This window comes from Mus pahari, chromosome 17 (genome assembly GCF_900095145.1).
Source record: "Mus pahari chromosome 17, PAHARI_EIJ_v1.1, whole genome shotgun sequence".
Lineage (NCBI taxonomy): Eukaryota > Metazoa > Chordata > Mammalia > Rodentia > Muridae > Mus > Mus pahari.
Window position 1 is genome coordinate 30508545 of NC_034606.1, and position 18505 is coordinate 30527049.

The 18505-nt window shown below is 43.5% G+C and overlaps 1 protein-coding gene across 4 annotated transcripts in view; it reads right to left on the reverse strand.

Annotated features, from left to right (window-relative positions):
* The window catches only part of Adcy8 (adenylate cyclase 8), a 208830-nt gene extending 190895 nt beyond the window's left edge, over positions 1-17935 (reverse strand). For 3 of the 4 annotated variants that reach the window (XM_021216372.1, XM_021216371.1, XM_021216370.1), the window contains exon 1: positions 15773-17935. In XM_021216372.1, the coding sequence (XP_021072031.1) occupies positions 15773-16738 (966 nt within the window). In that variant the 5' untranslated portion in view covers positions 16739-17935. The remainder of the gene's footprint in view (positions 1-15772) is intronic. The other variant, XM_029548213.1, reaches the window with a different exon arrangement.
* Between the last annotated feature and the right edge of the window lie 570 nt (positions 17936-18505).

Sequence of the window (18505 nt, forward strand, 5' to 3'; positions counted from 1 at the left end):
GAGGAGGAGGAGGAGGAGGAGGAGGAGGAGGAGGAGGCGAAGCACACCGAAGCAGAGTGAATAAGCACTAGCATCAGCAGCAGGAAGAGGAGGAGAATGTATTAGTTAGAAGAAAAAGAAATAAAATAATAGGAATAGAGAGGAAATGGGGGATGATATGGAGGAAGGGGTTTCTAAGGGGGGGGGAAGGTTTAGAGTGCAATTAAGTTGTGACAGAAGAGAAGACATCCCTGAGAAATTGCTCTCCTTGAGGACTCAGGCAGCAGAGGAGCAGAAGGCATGGGTTTTTCTGATGAACTGAGTGAAACACTGGGTTGAGGAATGAGAGCGTGATGAAGGATGGCACCATCTCAAGGACACAGAGCCAGTAGTAAGATGTGCAACCCGGGAAAGAGCAATGGGAAACTAATGTCATTTTCTCAAACACCTAACACATTGCAACAGGGAAAGATCCAGTGCTGTCCCTGGCAAATTGGAATTGGAAGGGGAAAGAAATAGGTATTGCAGGGTTTTTTGTTTTTTGTTTTTTTTTTTTTTTGTTTTTTGGTTTTTTTTTTGTTTTTTGATTTTTGTTTTTTTTTTTGTTTTTTGTTTTTTGTTTTTTTCCACATAGCAGAAGGAGCAGAGATCAAGCCAGACAGGGTAAGACTACACATAGAGATAGACAGGGGCTACTCCTTTTAGCTTTCTGGCTTGGCCTACCGCAGGAGTTGAACAGAGAACCCTAGGTCCACAAAATCAGGCCCAGGAGAACAAGCTAGAGGACATATCCTGATACAGTGTACAACATCTCTCTATGATGTAGAATATTTCTTAGACTTCCTTTTACAGTCTGATTTTGTGTGTGTGTGTGTGTGTGTGTGTGTGTGTGTGTGTGTGCAGCTAGCCAATTATTTGTAACTCCTAGAAGAGTCCCAGAATCACGAGCTCCAAATTGTAGAGGATGTTAAAAAATATTATTTTGTTCAAACCATCTCCCTTTGCACCAAATCCCTGGCCAGAAGCATCTGGCTTCTACTGAGGACCTCCAGGGATGGGTTTTTAATCTCGCAAAGCCTGGTGTGCTTTCAAAGATTTATAAATAGGAAGGCATTTGTTTCTTCCCCTGGGAAACAGTCCCACCTGCCTCCAGCCACTACTGTTGCCTTGCATTTATTCTAGTGATATAAATTATACATCAGATGGAGCAACATCGGATCTGGCTCTTTCTGGTCCCCAAATCTCACATACACAGCAAAAGAAAACAAAAGTCCCAAGCACCCAGGACATGAAAATGGCTGTTTGCTGTATTTCTCTTAGATATTAGATAAACCAGTATAGGATAGAGAACTTTTCATTTATCTCAAAGACTAGCTGATGATCATGTAGAGACTACACTATGATCACGTTGCAGTCATTATTGATTAGAAATCATATTTACATGTTAGTAATGAGAATTAAATTAAAAACAAAATAAATAAATTAGGAGTATAATTTGTTCAAAACTCCTAGTTGAGTATTTTGGTATCGACTGGAAAGCCCAGGATTTAGAAGATTAAGGCCAGAGGATAAGGAGTTTCAGGGCAGCCTGGGCTACATAGTAAGTCTAATGCCAGTCTTAACTTGGTCTCAAACACAAACACACAAAACCATGAACATATACACACACATGTGCTCAAGAAAAAAACAAACATAGTATATTGTTGGTATAATGGCCTAAAGGTACAATCGATTTTCTAAGATCTATCTATCTATCTATCTATCTATCTATCTATCTATCTATCTATCTATTTATTTATTTATTTATTGTCACCTACTCTACTCTGTGTGGCCTTGAGCTTTCTTCATGGTCTATGATGGTTAGTGGCTGTTTGGGAAGTAATGGAACTTTTAGGCCATAGAGCCTTTCTGGAAGAAGTATAAGCCTTGAGGAAGGTGCCAAGAGTTTATAGCCTCACTTTTACTCTCTCTCTTTCTGTGTGCAGATGGAGATAAGATCTCTCAGCTTCTTGTTCCAGCTGCCTGTGGCTTGCCTTCGTTGTTATTATGGGCCATTCCCTCTAGAACCAGAAGTCAAAATATATTCTCTTTTCTATAAGCCACTTTTGGTCATGGTGCTTTATTGCAGCAACAGAAGACAACTCGTAATCCATGGGTATTCAGAATAAAAAAAGAACCATTTTCCATCTTGAAGCCTACCAACCAATAGCAACATCAGCATTGCAAAGTGATTATCAAATGTGAATGTGTTCCACCTGCCTCTATTTTAAGAACACTGAAGTATTTGGTGAGAAAATATCTAGAAGGAATTTTCTCAAACATCACAAAGTAGCAACTTGGTGATGCCTAGGTGGGTCAATGGACCAGAAGTGGCATGTGGCACGGAAGGGAGCTGTGAGGACCTCTTTTTTATACAGTATAGCAGTCTCCCTTAAATTGTTTTAATACTTGGTTTAGTTTGTCAGGTAATCTGCTGCTATTGCAAATCTCACTTTATTAATGCCATTTGTTAGATGTAAGCTTTTCCTTCTATGTATTTTCCTTTGACTTTATTGGAAATATGTTATTTTGATGTCGCTTAGTTTTTCTTTTGATATTGGGATAGATCTGCAATTTGAAATATGCCCATGCTCATGAGAAAGGCTTGATAAAGTAAACTTCATTGTCTGAATCTTTTTCTTCTGGATGCTTTAAACCCAGTGACCTTAACCTGATGACCAGCCAGATCTTTTGTGCAATATATTAAATAGAAACTTGGTATCTGAAATACTTTGCATAAGGAAGGAATTCTATGCACAGATCTATAGGAAGATACAGCAGTGCTAAATGATAGCTAAATCATTTCTCTCCCTCTCCCTCCCCCTCCCCCTCCCCCCCCTCTGTAAAGAACGTTCTAGATAAATGGTAACGGAGGCATCCTCATGGCCGGTACTTTTGTGTATGGGAGGAACTGAAGAACATGCTGCTTGATGTTTAGTGGTTATCTTCTCACCCTGAGGTGTGGACCGTGCCTCCTGTGCACTGATGCTGGCATTGGTGTTTGGGATGGCACAACTGTCCTCTTTCTTTCATCTGCCGTTCCCGTGATTAACAGAGAGATGTACCCTAAGAACGATTGTTCTGCATTTTGCCAATCACTGAGAAAGGTACTCTGCTGCTGCATGCCACTCCACACTCTCTTTGTTAAAGGGATCACTTCATCACTCAGCTTTTCGTCATTGTTGTTTATTAGGTTCAAATTCTTTCTTATTCATTTATACAAAGAGACATTGGCAAAAGGAATCTAAATGTCATTTGGTTATACACGAAATGACTAAGCTATAGCAAGATGAAGCAGGTTCCTCAAAGCCACCTTGTCTCTTTGTAAGGGAGCTACGGACAAATAAAACTCTATAGAAACCATGCTCCCAATATAGATATTCAGGCTGAGTAAATGGCAGATCAATCATTATTGAGTAATGTTGACATAAAATAGATTGTTGATCACAGCTAACACACGTTTTGAAATCCTGACAGGTGCTACAGAGTCACTAATCAGATATTCAAAAAAACAATTGTCTGTCAATTAAATATCACAATCATCAGTCTCTCCAAAACAAATTCAGTGACTACAGTGACTCATGGTCTTACAGCAAATAACCATATTGCAGCTCAACCAGCAGAAGAATTAAATATTACAAACCCTATAGTAAGTTGCTTTTAGTATTTGTTCAATCATTTCTCATGAGTGATGTCCTTAGACTCTCAAGGTCAAAGATGTTCAGATGTTGTATTTTCTATAAGAATTGCCATTGTCTGATTTAGGGAATCAAATACCCAAGACAAATACAGAACCCCATATCCATGTTAATTATAACTCAATTTTACAGTGTTTGGATTTTTTCTTCTTTTCATAGGTAGGGTTGTATGTGTGCATGTGTGTGTGTGAGACGTGTATGTGTGTGTATGTGGAGACCCTTGATGTCAAGAAAATTTTATATTCTTGGAGGCAAGGTCCTCTCACTCAACCAGAGTTCACTGAGAGTATCACTAGCCAGCTTGCTCTGGTAATCCCCTGCCTCTGCAGGCACCACACTTACATGACATGTGTGTAGATTATTTATCTGGTTTTCTTGCTTGGGTGGCAAGTAGTTTAACTGCTTAGGTCTTCTCCCACCCATGGTAGACATTTGTAGCTGCACAGGAAGTCAAGGAAGAGGAAAGTGAATGGTATGTTCAAAGTTGTATTGGTAGATGATATTTTAGGTGCTGTTTTCAATACAATGTTCTATATTCTGGATTCTGCAGAACTAATATTAAAGAAGTTGGTATTGTCTCTTATAATTTATTGCCTCTGAAACTAGCATAGTTAACTCAGATAAAGTGGTCCTAACAGACCATTGGTTCCAGTGGGAAGCACGAGAAATGAAAAACTGTGGATTGGAGCTTCTCACTGGTCCCTGGATTTGAGAGAAATGATTTCACTCTTCTGAGCTCAATATCTTCAGATGTAAAGTGGAAAAAGCAAGAGCTGTTCTGATATGACCACTCAAGCATTTGTTCACAGACAGGTAAAATGAAGAGTGAATTCTAAAGACACTTGATGAGACTTTAGATAAGGCCATAGAGACTTGATGATGATTTGGGGTTACCTTGACTCTGTGACATTTATAGACCAGCTGTCAAGACAGATGTGGAGATCAGGAGTTGGATAAATTGAAGCAGAACACACAGTATGATATGATAGAAAGTATGATAGAGTGTGATCTTAACACTGAGGATCTTTTTAAATCCACTCTATTCTTTGGTCAAAGTTACAGAGAAAAATCCAGAGCAAAAATGGAATGAGAGTTTGTGGTTTCTGTGGACTTAAGGAAATGTACTTACATGGTTACTTTACACACACACACACACACACACACACACACACACACACACACACACACACTATGTATATATATATATATATATATATAGTGTGTGTGTATATATATATATTATATGATTATATGATATTACTATGTAATTTGTAGGAGAAGAGGGCAATGCTAATATTTCATAAACAGAAGAGGCAAGAAGGCTTTGTACTCATTGGTTGCTTACCACTTGGAGACAGGAGTCCATCTTCCAGGATGAGCTATTAACCACTAGGCTAGGAAGGCTCACCAAAGAACACTGTGATTTTTTTTCTTTGACATTGCTCTCATTGACTTGGTTTCTAACTGGCAGTAGAAAAAGGAATCACATGGGAGAGTCCTTCATGGAACTAGACATAGAATTGTTTCTCATAAACATTTTTTGAGACTTTCTAAAGAGTTTTTGACATTAGATACAGACTTTACTTTCTCAGCAGTTTTTATTCAAACTGCTCTAGTTAATGTGTAATCTGGCTTTTACATGATGGAATTAAAGCTGCAGGAAGAAAACAAACAGCCCATTTTTGTATAATCCTCTCCCTTTGAGATTGAGGCAGAGCCCTTTGCTTGGTGAATACCAGGACTCAGGTAAAAGAGGGGAGAAATGCTTTTCAGACCACACACACTAAGCATGCACAAGAAAGACTATTGTTGGGGTGCCAAGCCAAGGAAGGGACTGAGAGTGTACATAGAATGATTAGCTGATGTGGGCCCCAGGATTCAAAGCCAGGATGCTACAGAACAGGGAAGGTAGAGGAGAGAGTCCCCTCTCTCTTAGTCTTAGGGCTCTACTTTGAATTGGTGGGTCTGACTCGTTCAGAAGTTTCAGGAAGTCGTGTTGGTGAGACTTCCTGGAGAGAGTTTCTGGCATTCGTTCCTATGAGACATAATCTCACAGCAAACTTCCCATTCCTCCATCTCTTACAACCTTTCTGTTCCCTCTGCCACAATGTTTCCTGAGCCTGATGTGTTTTATACAGCCCACTGAGAATAGCCCAACAACTGCATTTTGCCTGGTTTTCTGTATGGTCTCCCTCTGTTGCAATGAGAAGTTTCATCCAGAAGGAATGAGGACTATACTTATCTGCATGTATAAGGACACATGTTTAGAATGTAGTTAAGGAATATGCTAGTTTAGTAATGAGGAGGTTGAGGAGAGCAAGAAGGGGTATATGGGAGGGTCTGGAGGGAGGAAAAGGAAGAGAGAAATGAAGTGATTAGAATCTCAAAAAGCAAAAGAAGTGGTAAGTATGAAAAACTGCCAGAGATGGGTAAGTACAAATAATCCAGTACTATAACTTTTATTTTAATGAAATGATCTGGATAATGCTTTGAGCTTTTCCTTATACAATCTAATAAATAATGGCTAGTAAAAACAGCTTTGACATTTTTGACAATGCACACCATAGGATAGTGTCTGACATATGGGATAAAGGAAGTGATTTCTGTGATTGTTTTCTCATTCCCTGTTGGTGACTGTTGGAGATCTGGGAAGGAATCAGAGGGGAGGTGATCAGGCCATGGACCTTCATTCCAATAAACGAAAAGCATGGCATTCAGAGCTGTCTTTGTGCTGTGTGCTATGCCAGGGTCTAGTGACACAAAGATAATATGACCCAGTGGCTGTCCTCAAGGATCTGACAGTCTGCTGGTCACATGGAAAGGTGAGGGCCCTGTTGTGATAGGTGAAAATTCAGGGTGTGGCAAAGGTCCAATGAAAGAAACTTGAACCTTGCTGAAGCTCCCGTATGCCTTCCACTGTGTGAGAAAGATTATCTAGGTTCCTGGAGAAGTACCCCAGTTTTCACAGGAAGGTTAAACGAACATAGTAACCAGCAGTGCCCAGAACTGCAGACCTTCCTGATCCTGCAGATCTACCCTGACATTGGGCAGACTCATCTGCTGCTAGGTTACCAGGCTTTGGATGTATTCAGCTTGTGATAGACAAGGTGATTTGTGAATAACCAGCTTCAGTCCTCTGATGGCTTTTTTCGCATGCACCTCACCAAGAAGGAAGAGCCACACCTAGAGTTTTTTTCCTAGAGTTTGAACTTTTTTTTTTGTTTTTGCTCTAGTTCCTATAAGAAAGGTTTCATGCTTAAAAGAGCTGAAGTCAAAAGAAACCAAGACCTGTGTATGATAAGTGTTTGCTGAACCCTCTGCTCTGGATGGGTTTTGAACACTAAGGACAAACTCCCCCGACCTCATCACTGGATTCACAAACTCCCTGGCCCAAATCTGTTCAAATATCAGCTCTGTTAAAGCACAGCCTGGTCAGTTTGGTACTCAGTAGTGCCTCAGGACGAGAATTTACTAGGATGTAAACAGATAGTTAATAAACAGTTTGCTTGCTAAATACCCACTCTCCCATTCTTCCTCATTAAAATCCAATGCTGCTTTTGAGGAGCAGCAAAAATCTAATCTGTTTTCATCATTTCTTGCTGATGCAGCAGCCATGTGTGACAGTTGTGGTCCCTACAATGTAAAAGGTTGGTGCTTTATTAGGCACAGATCCCAGAGGAGCACCCAAAAGAACAGTCAGTTAACATAATCACAATGTCTTTAACTTTTAGATACACTGTCCTTCCTCCTTTTACCTTTTTCTTGAGTGCAAAGTAACCCTGATTGCTTGTAGGTATAACCAATGACTTTCAACTGGCCTTGAAGAAATGACCACCTATACCAGAATCTTCCTAAGGACAGCTCCTATGGATTCCTGTCAGTACAGCTTTCTTTTGATGAATCTTCCTGTTGGAGAGCCCATCACTTAAAATTGTGGCTTCCCAGATTAAAGATCCTCACCTCTTTCATGGTTGGTGTGAGACACACATAGCATAGTTAACCTCTTTGTCATGGCAGAACCACAGATATTGGAGGGCAATCACCACATTCCTCTGATATTCTTTCTATCCTCAAGTGTGCCTACAGCAATTTTCCTATATTTTTCTCATCCTGTTTTGTTAAAATTTGGGAGCTATGTTTCTTATAGTCTAAGTTGAAAAACTACATGTATTATAATTATGTACGGACTATTCTTTAGTAGTCTATTTTATGAGCAATCTCAATGTATTCATATGCAATCATGTAGACATAGATATGGTCATAGATATGTGTGCACACACACACACACAAACACACGAATGAAGAAACTCTGAATTTGTTTATTCCAGTCTACTAGAAAAATCAGCTGGTACAAGTCAAGGATGTGATTTTTACAAAATAAAGTGGTTGTAGGTTTTGTTCTCAGGTAAAATTTTTACATGGTATGTACTTTAAATATAAATAGCAACTAAAAAATTCATGCACTTAAAAAGAACCTTCCCCACATTGATTTCAATTTCTTTTTTTTCTTTTTTTCCCAAGACAGGGTTTCTCTGTGTAGCCCTGGCTGTCCTGGAACTCACTCTGTAGACCAGGCTGGTCTCGAACTCAGAAATTCACCTGCCTCTGCCTCCCAAGTGCTGGGATTAAAGATGTGTACCACCACACCTGGTTAATTTCAATTTCTTTTCACGTCTAGTTCACATCCTCACCATATAGATGTTAACATTCCTTAATAAGGAAGAATAGGAGAGTGGATATTTAGTAGGTAAACTGTTTATTAACTATCTGTTTACATCCTAGTAAATTCTCGTCATGAGGCACTACTGAGTACCAAACTGACCAGGCTGTGCTTTAACAGAGCTGATATTTGAACAGATTTGGGCCAGGGAGTTTGTGAATCCAGTGATGAGGTCGGGGGAGTTTGTCCTTGGTGTTCAAAACACATCCAGAGCAGAGGGGGAGCCTTGTGCTTCATAGGCATTTTACAATTTGCAACACCAAAGTTTAGGCATCTATTTAAAAAAAAAAGAGCATATTAGATAACACAATATCTAACAGATACTTCAGGTCTTGTGTGTCGTAAAATTATATATAATTCAGATAAAGAAATTCACATGACATGCATTCATTCAAAGCCTAGCACAGAGATAGTGTTAAACAAGCCACTGTATGTTTATTTGACATCGGATCATAAACTCAGTCCATTGGTTGGAAAGATAGTCCCATGGAAGCATTTGCTAAGAAAATGGCTTCCATTCAGACTAGTATGTGGCTGGAGCCTCCCACTGCACGCACAGCATCTCCAGGGTTAATTAATCCTCTCTGCATTCTGCTTCTACCCCACAGGGCTAACTGAGAAAACCTTGCCATGAGAAGAGCTGGCTTCTCAAGTGCCTCTTAAGTGACCTGGCTTCCTAAAATATCCTTCATAAACAAAACTCACATGATATGATTTGAGTGTGTAAATCCAATTACATTTCCTGGGGAAGCTTGCAGCCAATTACTCTGGCTTCCCCTGCTGTGGGTGGTTGACAAAGCAGCATTCCTGTACTCATCCTGAGGAAGAAACTATTTATATAAACCATTATCTGGCTGACTGAGGTGAAAACCTATGTGTCACAGATGTTCCCCAACTTCCAATGCTGCTGCTAGACTTTAGACTCTTCAGTTCTGAAAACAAAAACAAAAACAAAAACAAAACAAAAAAAAAAGCAGACATTTGCTTCAGAAACAATATGTCAGATGAATTGATGTATTGCCCATTTGTCTATTTTGGGCCTATTGGTCTCTCAGAGAAAGAGCGTTGTGCCCATTTGTTGGCGAGAGAAAAGGGTTGAGATGAATATTGCAACTGTCATCTGTATTCTGGAAACAAGTACGTGCAGGATCAACTCCAATGGACCAACTTGGGATGTGAATCAATCCTAAGAAATATTTAGACAACAGTGAAATGTCACAGATGATTGTAGTAGTGTCCTCTGATTGTGTACGAGTGTGTGTATGTGTTTAATCTTTTCCTCTTATGCTTGGTTTCACTTATTTTTGGTGAGCTCTTAAATGCCATCAATCATCAGAGTGTAAATATGACTAATGCATTTGTCCCACTTAGCAGGACATTGCAGCTGCTTCTCCAAAATTCGAGTCACCCCCCTCTGCCCCCCAGTTCTAATCTAATTGTGCTCTGGCTCACTGATGGCAGTCAGGTAACATACCCAGATATGAAGGGAAACAAATTCATAATTTAATCTTGAACAACACACATTACACAATCAGTTTACAACTCTCTCTAAATATACAGACACCAAATCTATTTGCAACTCTTAGACAAAGAGGCCCACAGGTTAGGGCCAATGGGATTTAATTGATCATTTTGGCATCATCAGAAATCCTTTACAAAACCAAGCCACCCTCCACCAGAGCAGACAAACAAGATGATAGTTTAAACAAAAAGATAAAAGGCATAACAAGAATGAAAAGCAGAGATGAAGAAAGAGAAAATAAAGGCCACGAAGGGAAGGCTTGTATTTTCACACGCAGGAGGGTAATAGCTCCATTCTCCAGCGTTCAGAGGCACCTCTGGGGAAGGCCAACACTCAGATATGCTGTTGGAAGGCATTTTTTTTAGATATGCTGGTTGCAATTATTATTTTAAAGTCCATATGAATATCCCGAAAGAATGTACAGAAACAGGAGTAGTCAGGGTTTAGAAACTGCATACTGTAACTAGAGAGGTGAGTTAAGTCAGAGTGGGAGTCCTATCATACCATTTAAATAGGCAGCTCTGCGTTATGAATTGAGTGTTTACCAAGTTAGGGGTGGTTTAAATCACGTGTCACTTATTGTACATTAAGTAGTCATAGAATCTCTTAATTTGATTTGAGTTAGATACAAAGAGCCCTAGTCTTAGACAAAGATGTATAAATGCACTTGTGTTTAAATTGTATAAATGAGAAGAGAGAGAGAGAGAGAGAGAGAGAGAGAGAGAGAGAGAGAGAGAGAGAGAGAGAGAGGCTATAACTCCATTATCTCTTTTTGTTTTTACTCTGAGGTCAATGCCTCACTTAAGTGACCAGAAGTGCATATTTAAACCACAGTTTCTCTCCTAAACCCCAGCTGCTCCCATCATACATCTCTATCTTACCTGCTACAATTGCATGCTGTCCTACACAATTACTGATAGGACAGCAGTCTAACTGGGTCTCATTATTTGTCAAGTTCAAGAATCATTACTTAATCAGCAATTGTCTGGTTGTAGTCTCTTACGGTTTGATGAGATCCGTCTAAGACAGGAAAGAACTATCTAACTGACAGCGTGACCTTGAGCATGGATTAACCTGGATTTGCATACCAGTCTGCATTTGCTCATAGAGTTATCTTGCAGAAATCACTTTCTATCTACACTTATCTCCTTATCTGCGTCGACAAGGGGCACAGACGACTAATTAGTCACTGGCTGTAACATTTTAGATCCCCCAAGAGAGAAGAAGCACAATGCAGTCATCTTTCTGGTTAAGTATTACTGCTCTCAGTTTTCCAATAACTAAATGATTTCTACCATCCTGTGTCTAATGAGCTGAAGAATGAGAACAAGACGATTTTCAAATGTTAGGTAGCCCCTCTTATTGTCACCAGAAATTAAATCAGAATAATCATAGCTATGGTGCTTAGAATGTATCTGGGGCCTTATTATTATATTTTATTTATATGTATAGTGTTACCTTATAATACGTTTTCTGATTAATAAATTTAACTGGTGGATAAACAATTGGCTTAAAATGGAGAAATATCAACTTCCTAGAGAGTATGGGAAAGACTCTCAGTGTCATTGATTTGAATACCATATGCGAGGCTGACACAACAGTTTAAGTCAGTGGCTGAAGAGCAGACATCAGGCTACCTGCAACTGAACTCTTGTAGAGCGTTAATTAAAAACAAGGTTCCAATTGGGCTTTGCAACTTAAGAAGGTTTCTCATTATATCCAGTGCTATTGGACCCAGAAAATGTGGGCAATTTGGGTGGTTTGTTATATTCTCCATGCCTTTCTCTCTCTCTCTCTCTCTCTCTCTCTCTCTCTCTCTCTCTCTCTCTCTCTCTCATGTGTTTTTGTTGCATTATGTGTTGGAATTTGGAGGGCAGTGATTTAGTTTGTTGCCTGAGTAGAAAGAATACAAACCATTTCTATGCTGAGAAGAATTCTCTTTAGTGAGCCTTTTAATATTAAGACTCATATCCACAGTAGGAATCAACTTGTGACACATATTCACAAGGGGCTTTGTCTGCTCATATGGAGGGTCTGCAAATGTTTGAAGCACAGTGGTTGTCCTTTCAAGGCACAGATGTGATTTCTTAGGGGTGGAGACAGTAGCAGCAGTAGTAGCAGTGGCTTGGATTAAGAAGGCAATTACTGGCTCGCTTATTACTTTTGAAGATGACATTTCCAGTGAAGTGAGACAGCTGACAGGGTGTTCCTCACACTGTACGCTCATTTTAATCCCACGAGTCTTGAAAATACTAAGTTAAACCTGAGCCATCCTCTTCAAGGGAATTAAGATTAATGCAAAGAGCTGATATTCAAAGGGTTTATGGCCTTCGGTTGATGAATTGGTACCCAGCTGAGGCAGAAAGATTTTAAAGAATCTATGCCATTTCTGGCATTTTCTCTCTTAATTCCCTTCTGCATTTTTCATTAAATGCTCATCGATGCAGTGTATGACCTTGTACTCTCTTGAATAGCAAAAGGAGTCCATTTTACTCTTAGTCTGCAGAAAGGATGCCCTTAGAGGTTGCTGAAGAATAGTTAGCATTGGAGTTCAAATTCTAATTCTGTCCTTATCACCTGTTAGCTCCCTACCCTCAGAAAGTCCCCTTTGTTTCTGAAAAGCTGATCTTTCTTCTTCAAAATTAAAATGAAGGGCAATATTGCCTATATATCATCCTTAGGTATAGCAACACCAACAAAGGATCTAAGCTTTGTGTAAAATATTGTACAAATGGCATGCTATATGTATTTTGGTTTCTCCAAACAGTGTTTAGAGGTAAAAGCCTGTCTTATATACAAACAACTTAATTGTGTATACATGCTTGTATAGATGCGCATGAGTGGAGGATTCTTTAATCAACAAAGAGTTTGGGAAGTTGAATATCTTATAATCATGTGATGAGCAGTCTTGTTTGTATGGCAATTCCCTTAGGTGCCTGCTCTGTGTCTGGTATTTGTTTAAGTGCCATGGATAAAAAACGTCAATACTAGGGCAATCTCCTCCCCTTTTAGTGTGTGTGTTCTTGTGAGCATCGAGACTTCAGGTAGAATCAAAAGAGACACAACAAGATGATAAGATAGTTTCAGACAGTGTGATTGCTGCGGAGAAACCCAAGCAAGGCATGCACCAGGGAGAGTGGCTTGTGAGAATCCGGACGAATAGAATATGCCAGATCATGTGAAGAATGGGGGTGGGGTGGGGGGAGGGGCGTGGGATTGACCCAGAATGCAGATGTCAAGACGAAGAGGTATGAAAGTTCCTGAGATATTAGGAAGATGGAAAGATGGATGGGTGGAGAATTTAGGATCTGAAGAAGAGCAGAAGAGGAAGTGTGCGAGGAGGGCAAGCAGCCCCTGGGGGAGAGTAGGCTGTGGTGAGCACTTAGGAACTCGCTATGGTGACCCGCAGAGGTTCTTACCAAGTTTTATGTGTGATTTGGGCCCTGAACATGGAAAATAAACCAGTATATTCAAAATAAAGCAGAGCAAAACAAAATAAAACACATTCCCCCCACCCCAACCAATAAACCAAACCAACCAACAGACCAAACCCAAAATAACACAAACCCAGGGGTTTGGAAAAGAGAGAAACCCCCAACTTTCCTGCAGGCTCTAAGAAGCTTGTACCCCTAGGGGGCGCCAAAGGAAAATGTTTAAAGGAACTTGCAGCCCCAAGCTGAAGAATCCTATGGCCCAGGCAGCTTCAGTATGGTGGAAAGGGTACTTGGTCTATGAAATCCTATTAAGTCAATAACCTGTCCCAAACAGAAAGGCAAAAGGCTTAGTTTACATGTAGTGGGTCTTGATTTTCACAGTGGAGAACTGACTGTTTATCATAGGATGGGAGTGGGAAGACATTGGGGGTTATTTTTAATCTTTTCCCATCTGGTAGTATTTGAGTAGAGTATCAAACAAATATGGAGCCAGAATTTGCTTGCTGGATTCACTTGGCAAGAAAAACATATCTATACTTAGAACTTTGAAGACATTCATAATTTGACACTTAGGGTGTGTTTTTCTAAATACTACCCCTGCATATTTTATGTGGTCTTTCAGTAGTGTGGCACCAAGGAAGGGTACTGTTGTAAGGCAGTGGGTTGTAAATGAGGCTTTCTGTATACGTCAGATATCTGTGGTTGGTTGTGAGAACAACTCAGACTGAGTTAGGTCTTCAAAAAGGAGGAGAGAGGCAGGAGACAGATGAGGAGGGGACAAGAGGGAGGGGCAAAAGAAGAAAGCAATGATTTGCTGACACCGAAACATAGTAAAGAAAAGGAAGAAAAGAACAGGGGGTGCTTGGGAGAAAGTAGATTTACATGCTAGGGCTTCTGTGTTCACAGAATTTGAAATGCACAGCTTATACATTGTATAATATTATACAATCCCCGGGCAAAGGCCTTAAGGCCTTCTTCAAGGGACACTTTACTATGCGTCAAATATTAAAGGCTTGGGATATTTTTGAGAGCATAGCCTTCATTGCCTGTAGTACAGAAAAGTTCAGCCACCCAGCTCTCAGCAGAGCTCTCATCGCCCTGTTTCCTGCCCAGTGATCACAGCCACATGCTTTAGATACTCTTAGCTTTTTCTGGAGGAGACACTTCGAAAAACACGGTCAAAACAGCTAACCAGATAAGCAGCCTCAGCAAATAGACACAGCCGTCATGAAAGGAAAAAGAACTCCCCCCCCCCCCATCCAATCAAACCCCAGACGGCAATGATGGGAAAAGCTGTCTACTGGGGCTAGTGATCTGCAGATCATCAGTCAATTCGCAGTAGGATTGGCCATTGTAAGAACTTTCCATTTATACTTGGCTAGACGAGTTTTAACATCCATCCAACACAACAAGAGTAAGCAGAGATGTAGAGAACAGGACAGAGGCATACAAAACACCTCACAGTTGCTTTCTTCTAAAAATTGAGTCTGTTGCCGGTTTCCCTCTGTAAGTGAGAAGCCCCCACACCCACTGTCCCTGCTAAGTACCAGATATTTGTTAAACAAAGTGTCAGGCCATTAATTATCAATTGGTTTTAGTGAATTTAAACAGCAGATTCTTTGTCTACCTTCCCAGCCGGAGACAACGTGAACTTTGTTCGCATAAGCACATTCATATTTAATGAGGGAGAGGAAGAAGGGGAAAGGAGAGTGACAGTGTTGGAGACTTCCTCTAAGTAGATCATTAAAGTCATCTACATTGAAGCGTCTCTTTTAATTAATAAAAAAAACTTATATTCTTTGCCAAGAGTCTGCTATCCTGCAATTCCTGAGACCTATTTATTTATGTATTTATTCATTCAGAGATCTGGGGCTGGGCACTGTAATAGATGAAACCACGGTAGATCCCCAAGGGTACTAACATTACCCAAATAAAATCCCTGTCATAGTATTGAGAAGGATGGGGAGGGCCTATTGGAGGGCGCCCAGCACTGCAATTCCATGTTTAGCAAAGATGAAATCCATTCAGAAACAAGCCAAGCAGAAAGCCAAGTGAAGAATCCCTTACAGCAACCTGCTGTGAGTTAGCAAAGCTCAAATCTAGGCAGTTCTCCTCTTTGGTGTCCTGTAGACTTTGGGTGTCAGCCGGAAAGGCTTATGTTAGAAGAGAATTACCAACCAGAGTAGAAGAGTAAAGTTAGCCGTTTTGTTTCAGTTATTATGAGCCTTGACGCCCCCACCCCCACCCAGGGACACACAAAGCCTAAGTAAGCCAGGGAAGCAAACTTACAAGAATGGGGCCTCCCTAGCTCTCTAGAAGTTATTTCTAAACAACGGGGGGGGGGGAATGGAGCGGGAAAGCAAGTGCAAGCGGGAGTTACCTGGTTGATGGAAAAGACCACTAGCCTGGGTGTGAGTACTTGAAGGGTGACTTGCAGCAAGGATGTGCCCAGGCCGGCCAAGATGGCCCAGGTGAGAGGCAGCGGAAGCATGCTGTAGGTGGCGAAGAGTGTAAAAAGCACGTAGCCTATGCCGTCGCCCAGAAGCCCATAGCCCAGGCCTGCTGCCAGAATCTGGGTGGTCATAGCCACCCAAGTGACCACGCCGCTGTATTGCAGGTAAGTGTGGGAGGTGTTGTCCTTCCTGACCACCACGAGGGCGCAGATCACCACCTCGATGCCAGTGAAAAAGCCTAGCAGGATGCCCTTGAGAGGGTCCATGGGAGCCGAGGCCAGGCTCAAGTGCAGGACTAAAAGGGTGAGTTTGGTTAGTACATCCAACACGTTCATCACTACCTCCGATTTGCGCCTCTGGCCCAGGAAATAGCGTTGGTAGAGGCGCTCCAGATCCCGAGACTTGAAGGAGTTGCGTAGGGTTGGGAAAATGACCCCTCGGTAGCTGTACCCTCCATTGAGGAAGAAATCCGAGTTACTTGGGGCACAGTCAAGGTGTAGGAAGCCCAAGTCGCCCCCGCCCCCGCTGCCACTGGCACTGCCGCTCCCGCTCCGTTCCGGAAAGACTTTGGTGCCACCGGTGTTGTGCGCTCGCTCTCCCGGGCCCAGAGAATAGAGAGGCAGCACCGAGTCACTAGACAGCTGCGGCGCGTGGTGATTGGGTCCGCTGCCCGCAGGGTTCGAGGCTTTGCGGGAGCCCCCGCCGCCGCCACCGTCGCCGCCGCCGCCTCGGTGCCCGTGGATGAAGCGCTGCTCCGTGATGTGCCGCACCGCCGTCTGCCACAGCAGTCGCTGCGGCCGAGAGCCGCTCCCGCCGTCGCCGGCCGGGGGCGTCGGTTGGATGGTGTAGAGTTCCTCGCTGCCACTAAGGCAGTGCACATCCGAGAGCTCCATGGCTCGGGTCCGCGGGGAGGGATGAGCAGACACTGGTTGTGGCAGTTGGGGGTAGGGGTTCCTAAAGACCCGAAGGCCGCTTGGCAGCGATCCCTTCTTTCCTAGGCTGCTCGATTGCAGGAGCCCTGAGCAGGGCCCCCACAGGTCAAGTCATAGTGAGCCCGGGAGCAAGGTGCTCCTGGTAGATTGCAGCGGACCCCTGCGTGCTGGCAAGCCTCCTTCCCGCCAATCAGCTCAGCTTGGATACGCAGTGAAAGTGGTGGCTGTTTGTCCGCGAAATCCTCAGCGCTCTGAGCCACGCTGTCCCTTTCTGCGCTCAAGCCCCTTGGCTGGCTCTAGGCTCAGCGTCTTGGCGCAGTCTTCTTTCTCCAAGAGGCGCCTGGGCGCCGCGCTTCTTCTGCGCGTCGGGCGGGTCCTGGCTGCGGCACTGGACTCTGGACGCCCACGTCTCGGCGGCTGCAGAAAGGCTGGCCAAGGGTGACCGATGGGTAGGATGGGTGCTAAGTTAGCAGCTGTGGCGGCAATCATCACCCTTCGGATAACTCCATTGCGCCGGCATGGGAGCCGGGGCGGAGCTGGAGGCGGGAGCGATGAGGCAGGAGGTGTGGGTGATGGTGAGGTGGCAGGGCGCCCCGCGGGAGGGCAGGAGAAAGGTGGTAGCCTTAGCACTAACAAGTCATCAAACAGTTAATTTGGAGGTGTACTGAATGAAGCTCTCTCTTCGGTTCCTTCCTCGTTGTGGCCACTTCCAGAGCAAATACTGACAGAGCGGGTTCTGGACTGATGCATTCCTCAAGGAGGATCGTGGCGGGGCGCTAGCCCCACCAGGGTCCCAGCCTCTGCTACAGGACTAAGTCACCGCTGCTAGCAGCGATTCTGATGGGTCGCAGCACACAATTCCCATTCCCTTCACTTCGCTCTTTGGAGTCCATTGGGCCTATCAGACCCCAGGAGGTGTGAGGAAAGCACAAGTGGGGAGGGCAGTAAAGCCAACAGCTGAGTACGAAGAGAAGCCACTGGAGCGGATTCCTGAGCCTGAGAAACGAGCCTAGGCGGGTGAGGCGTCAGGCGAAAGGTTTGAGAAAGAAGAGAGGCTCCAGGCCGAGTGGAAGTCGATGAGACGCCTCCGGATCCAGGGAAGCGCGGGGCTGTTTGGGCGCTCAGAACCGCGCAGCGGGACCGGAGCCTGGGAGGAATTTGGAGACCTGTCAGAGCGGTCAGACACCCGCGGCGACTTAAACCCGCCCCCGCGCCAAACCACGCCCCCGGAACCCAGGATGGGGGTGGTGGTGAGTGGGGTGGGGGCTGGGACACGGAGGCACCCAGATCTGCACAGGACGCCCCAGGTCTTGAAGGGCCGCACCGGTGGGTCAGGCAAGCGCGGGCTGCTGGAGCCCCCGAGCCTGGCAGCGCTGCAGTGGAGCGCTCCAGCTGGCCGCGCCCGCTGGTTCCTCCGCGGTTCTTTTTTAAGCACTGGCTCCTGTCCTTGGCAGGTGCAGAGCCAGGATCGTAGGCCGCTTTGCCCACGAACTCCTCGAGACCAGAGACGCGCACTAGAGGGGCTCATTTCCGCCCTCCCCACTCGAGAGAGATGTGGTATGTGTGTGTGTGTTGTGTGTGTGTGTTGTGTGTGTGCCTGCGCGTCTCTCGCGGTGTGTATTTAATGCCAACTTTCAGGTTAAAACCAAAATCCTCCCAAGAAGCCACTCTCATAGCGGTGGGCAGCCTCTTACTATTCTCTACTCCCCGGGTCCGGGTAGAAGAGGG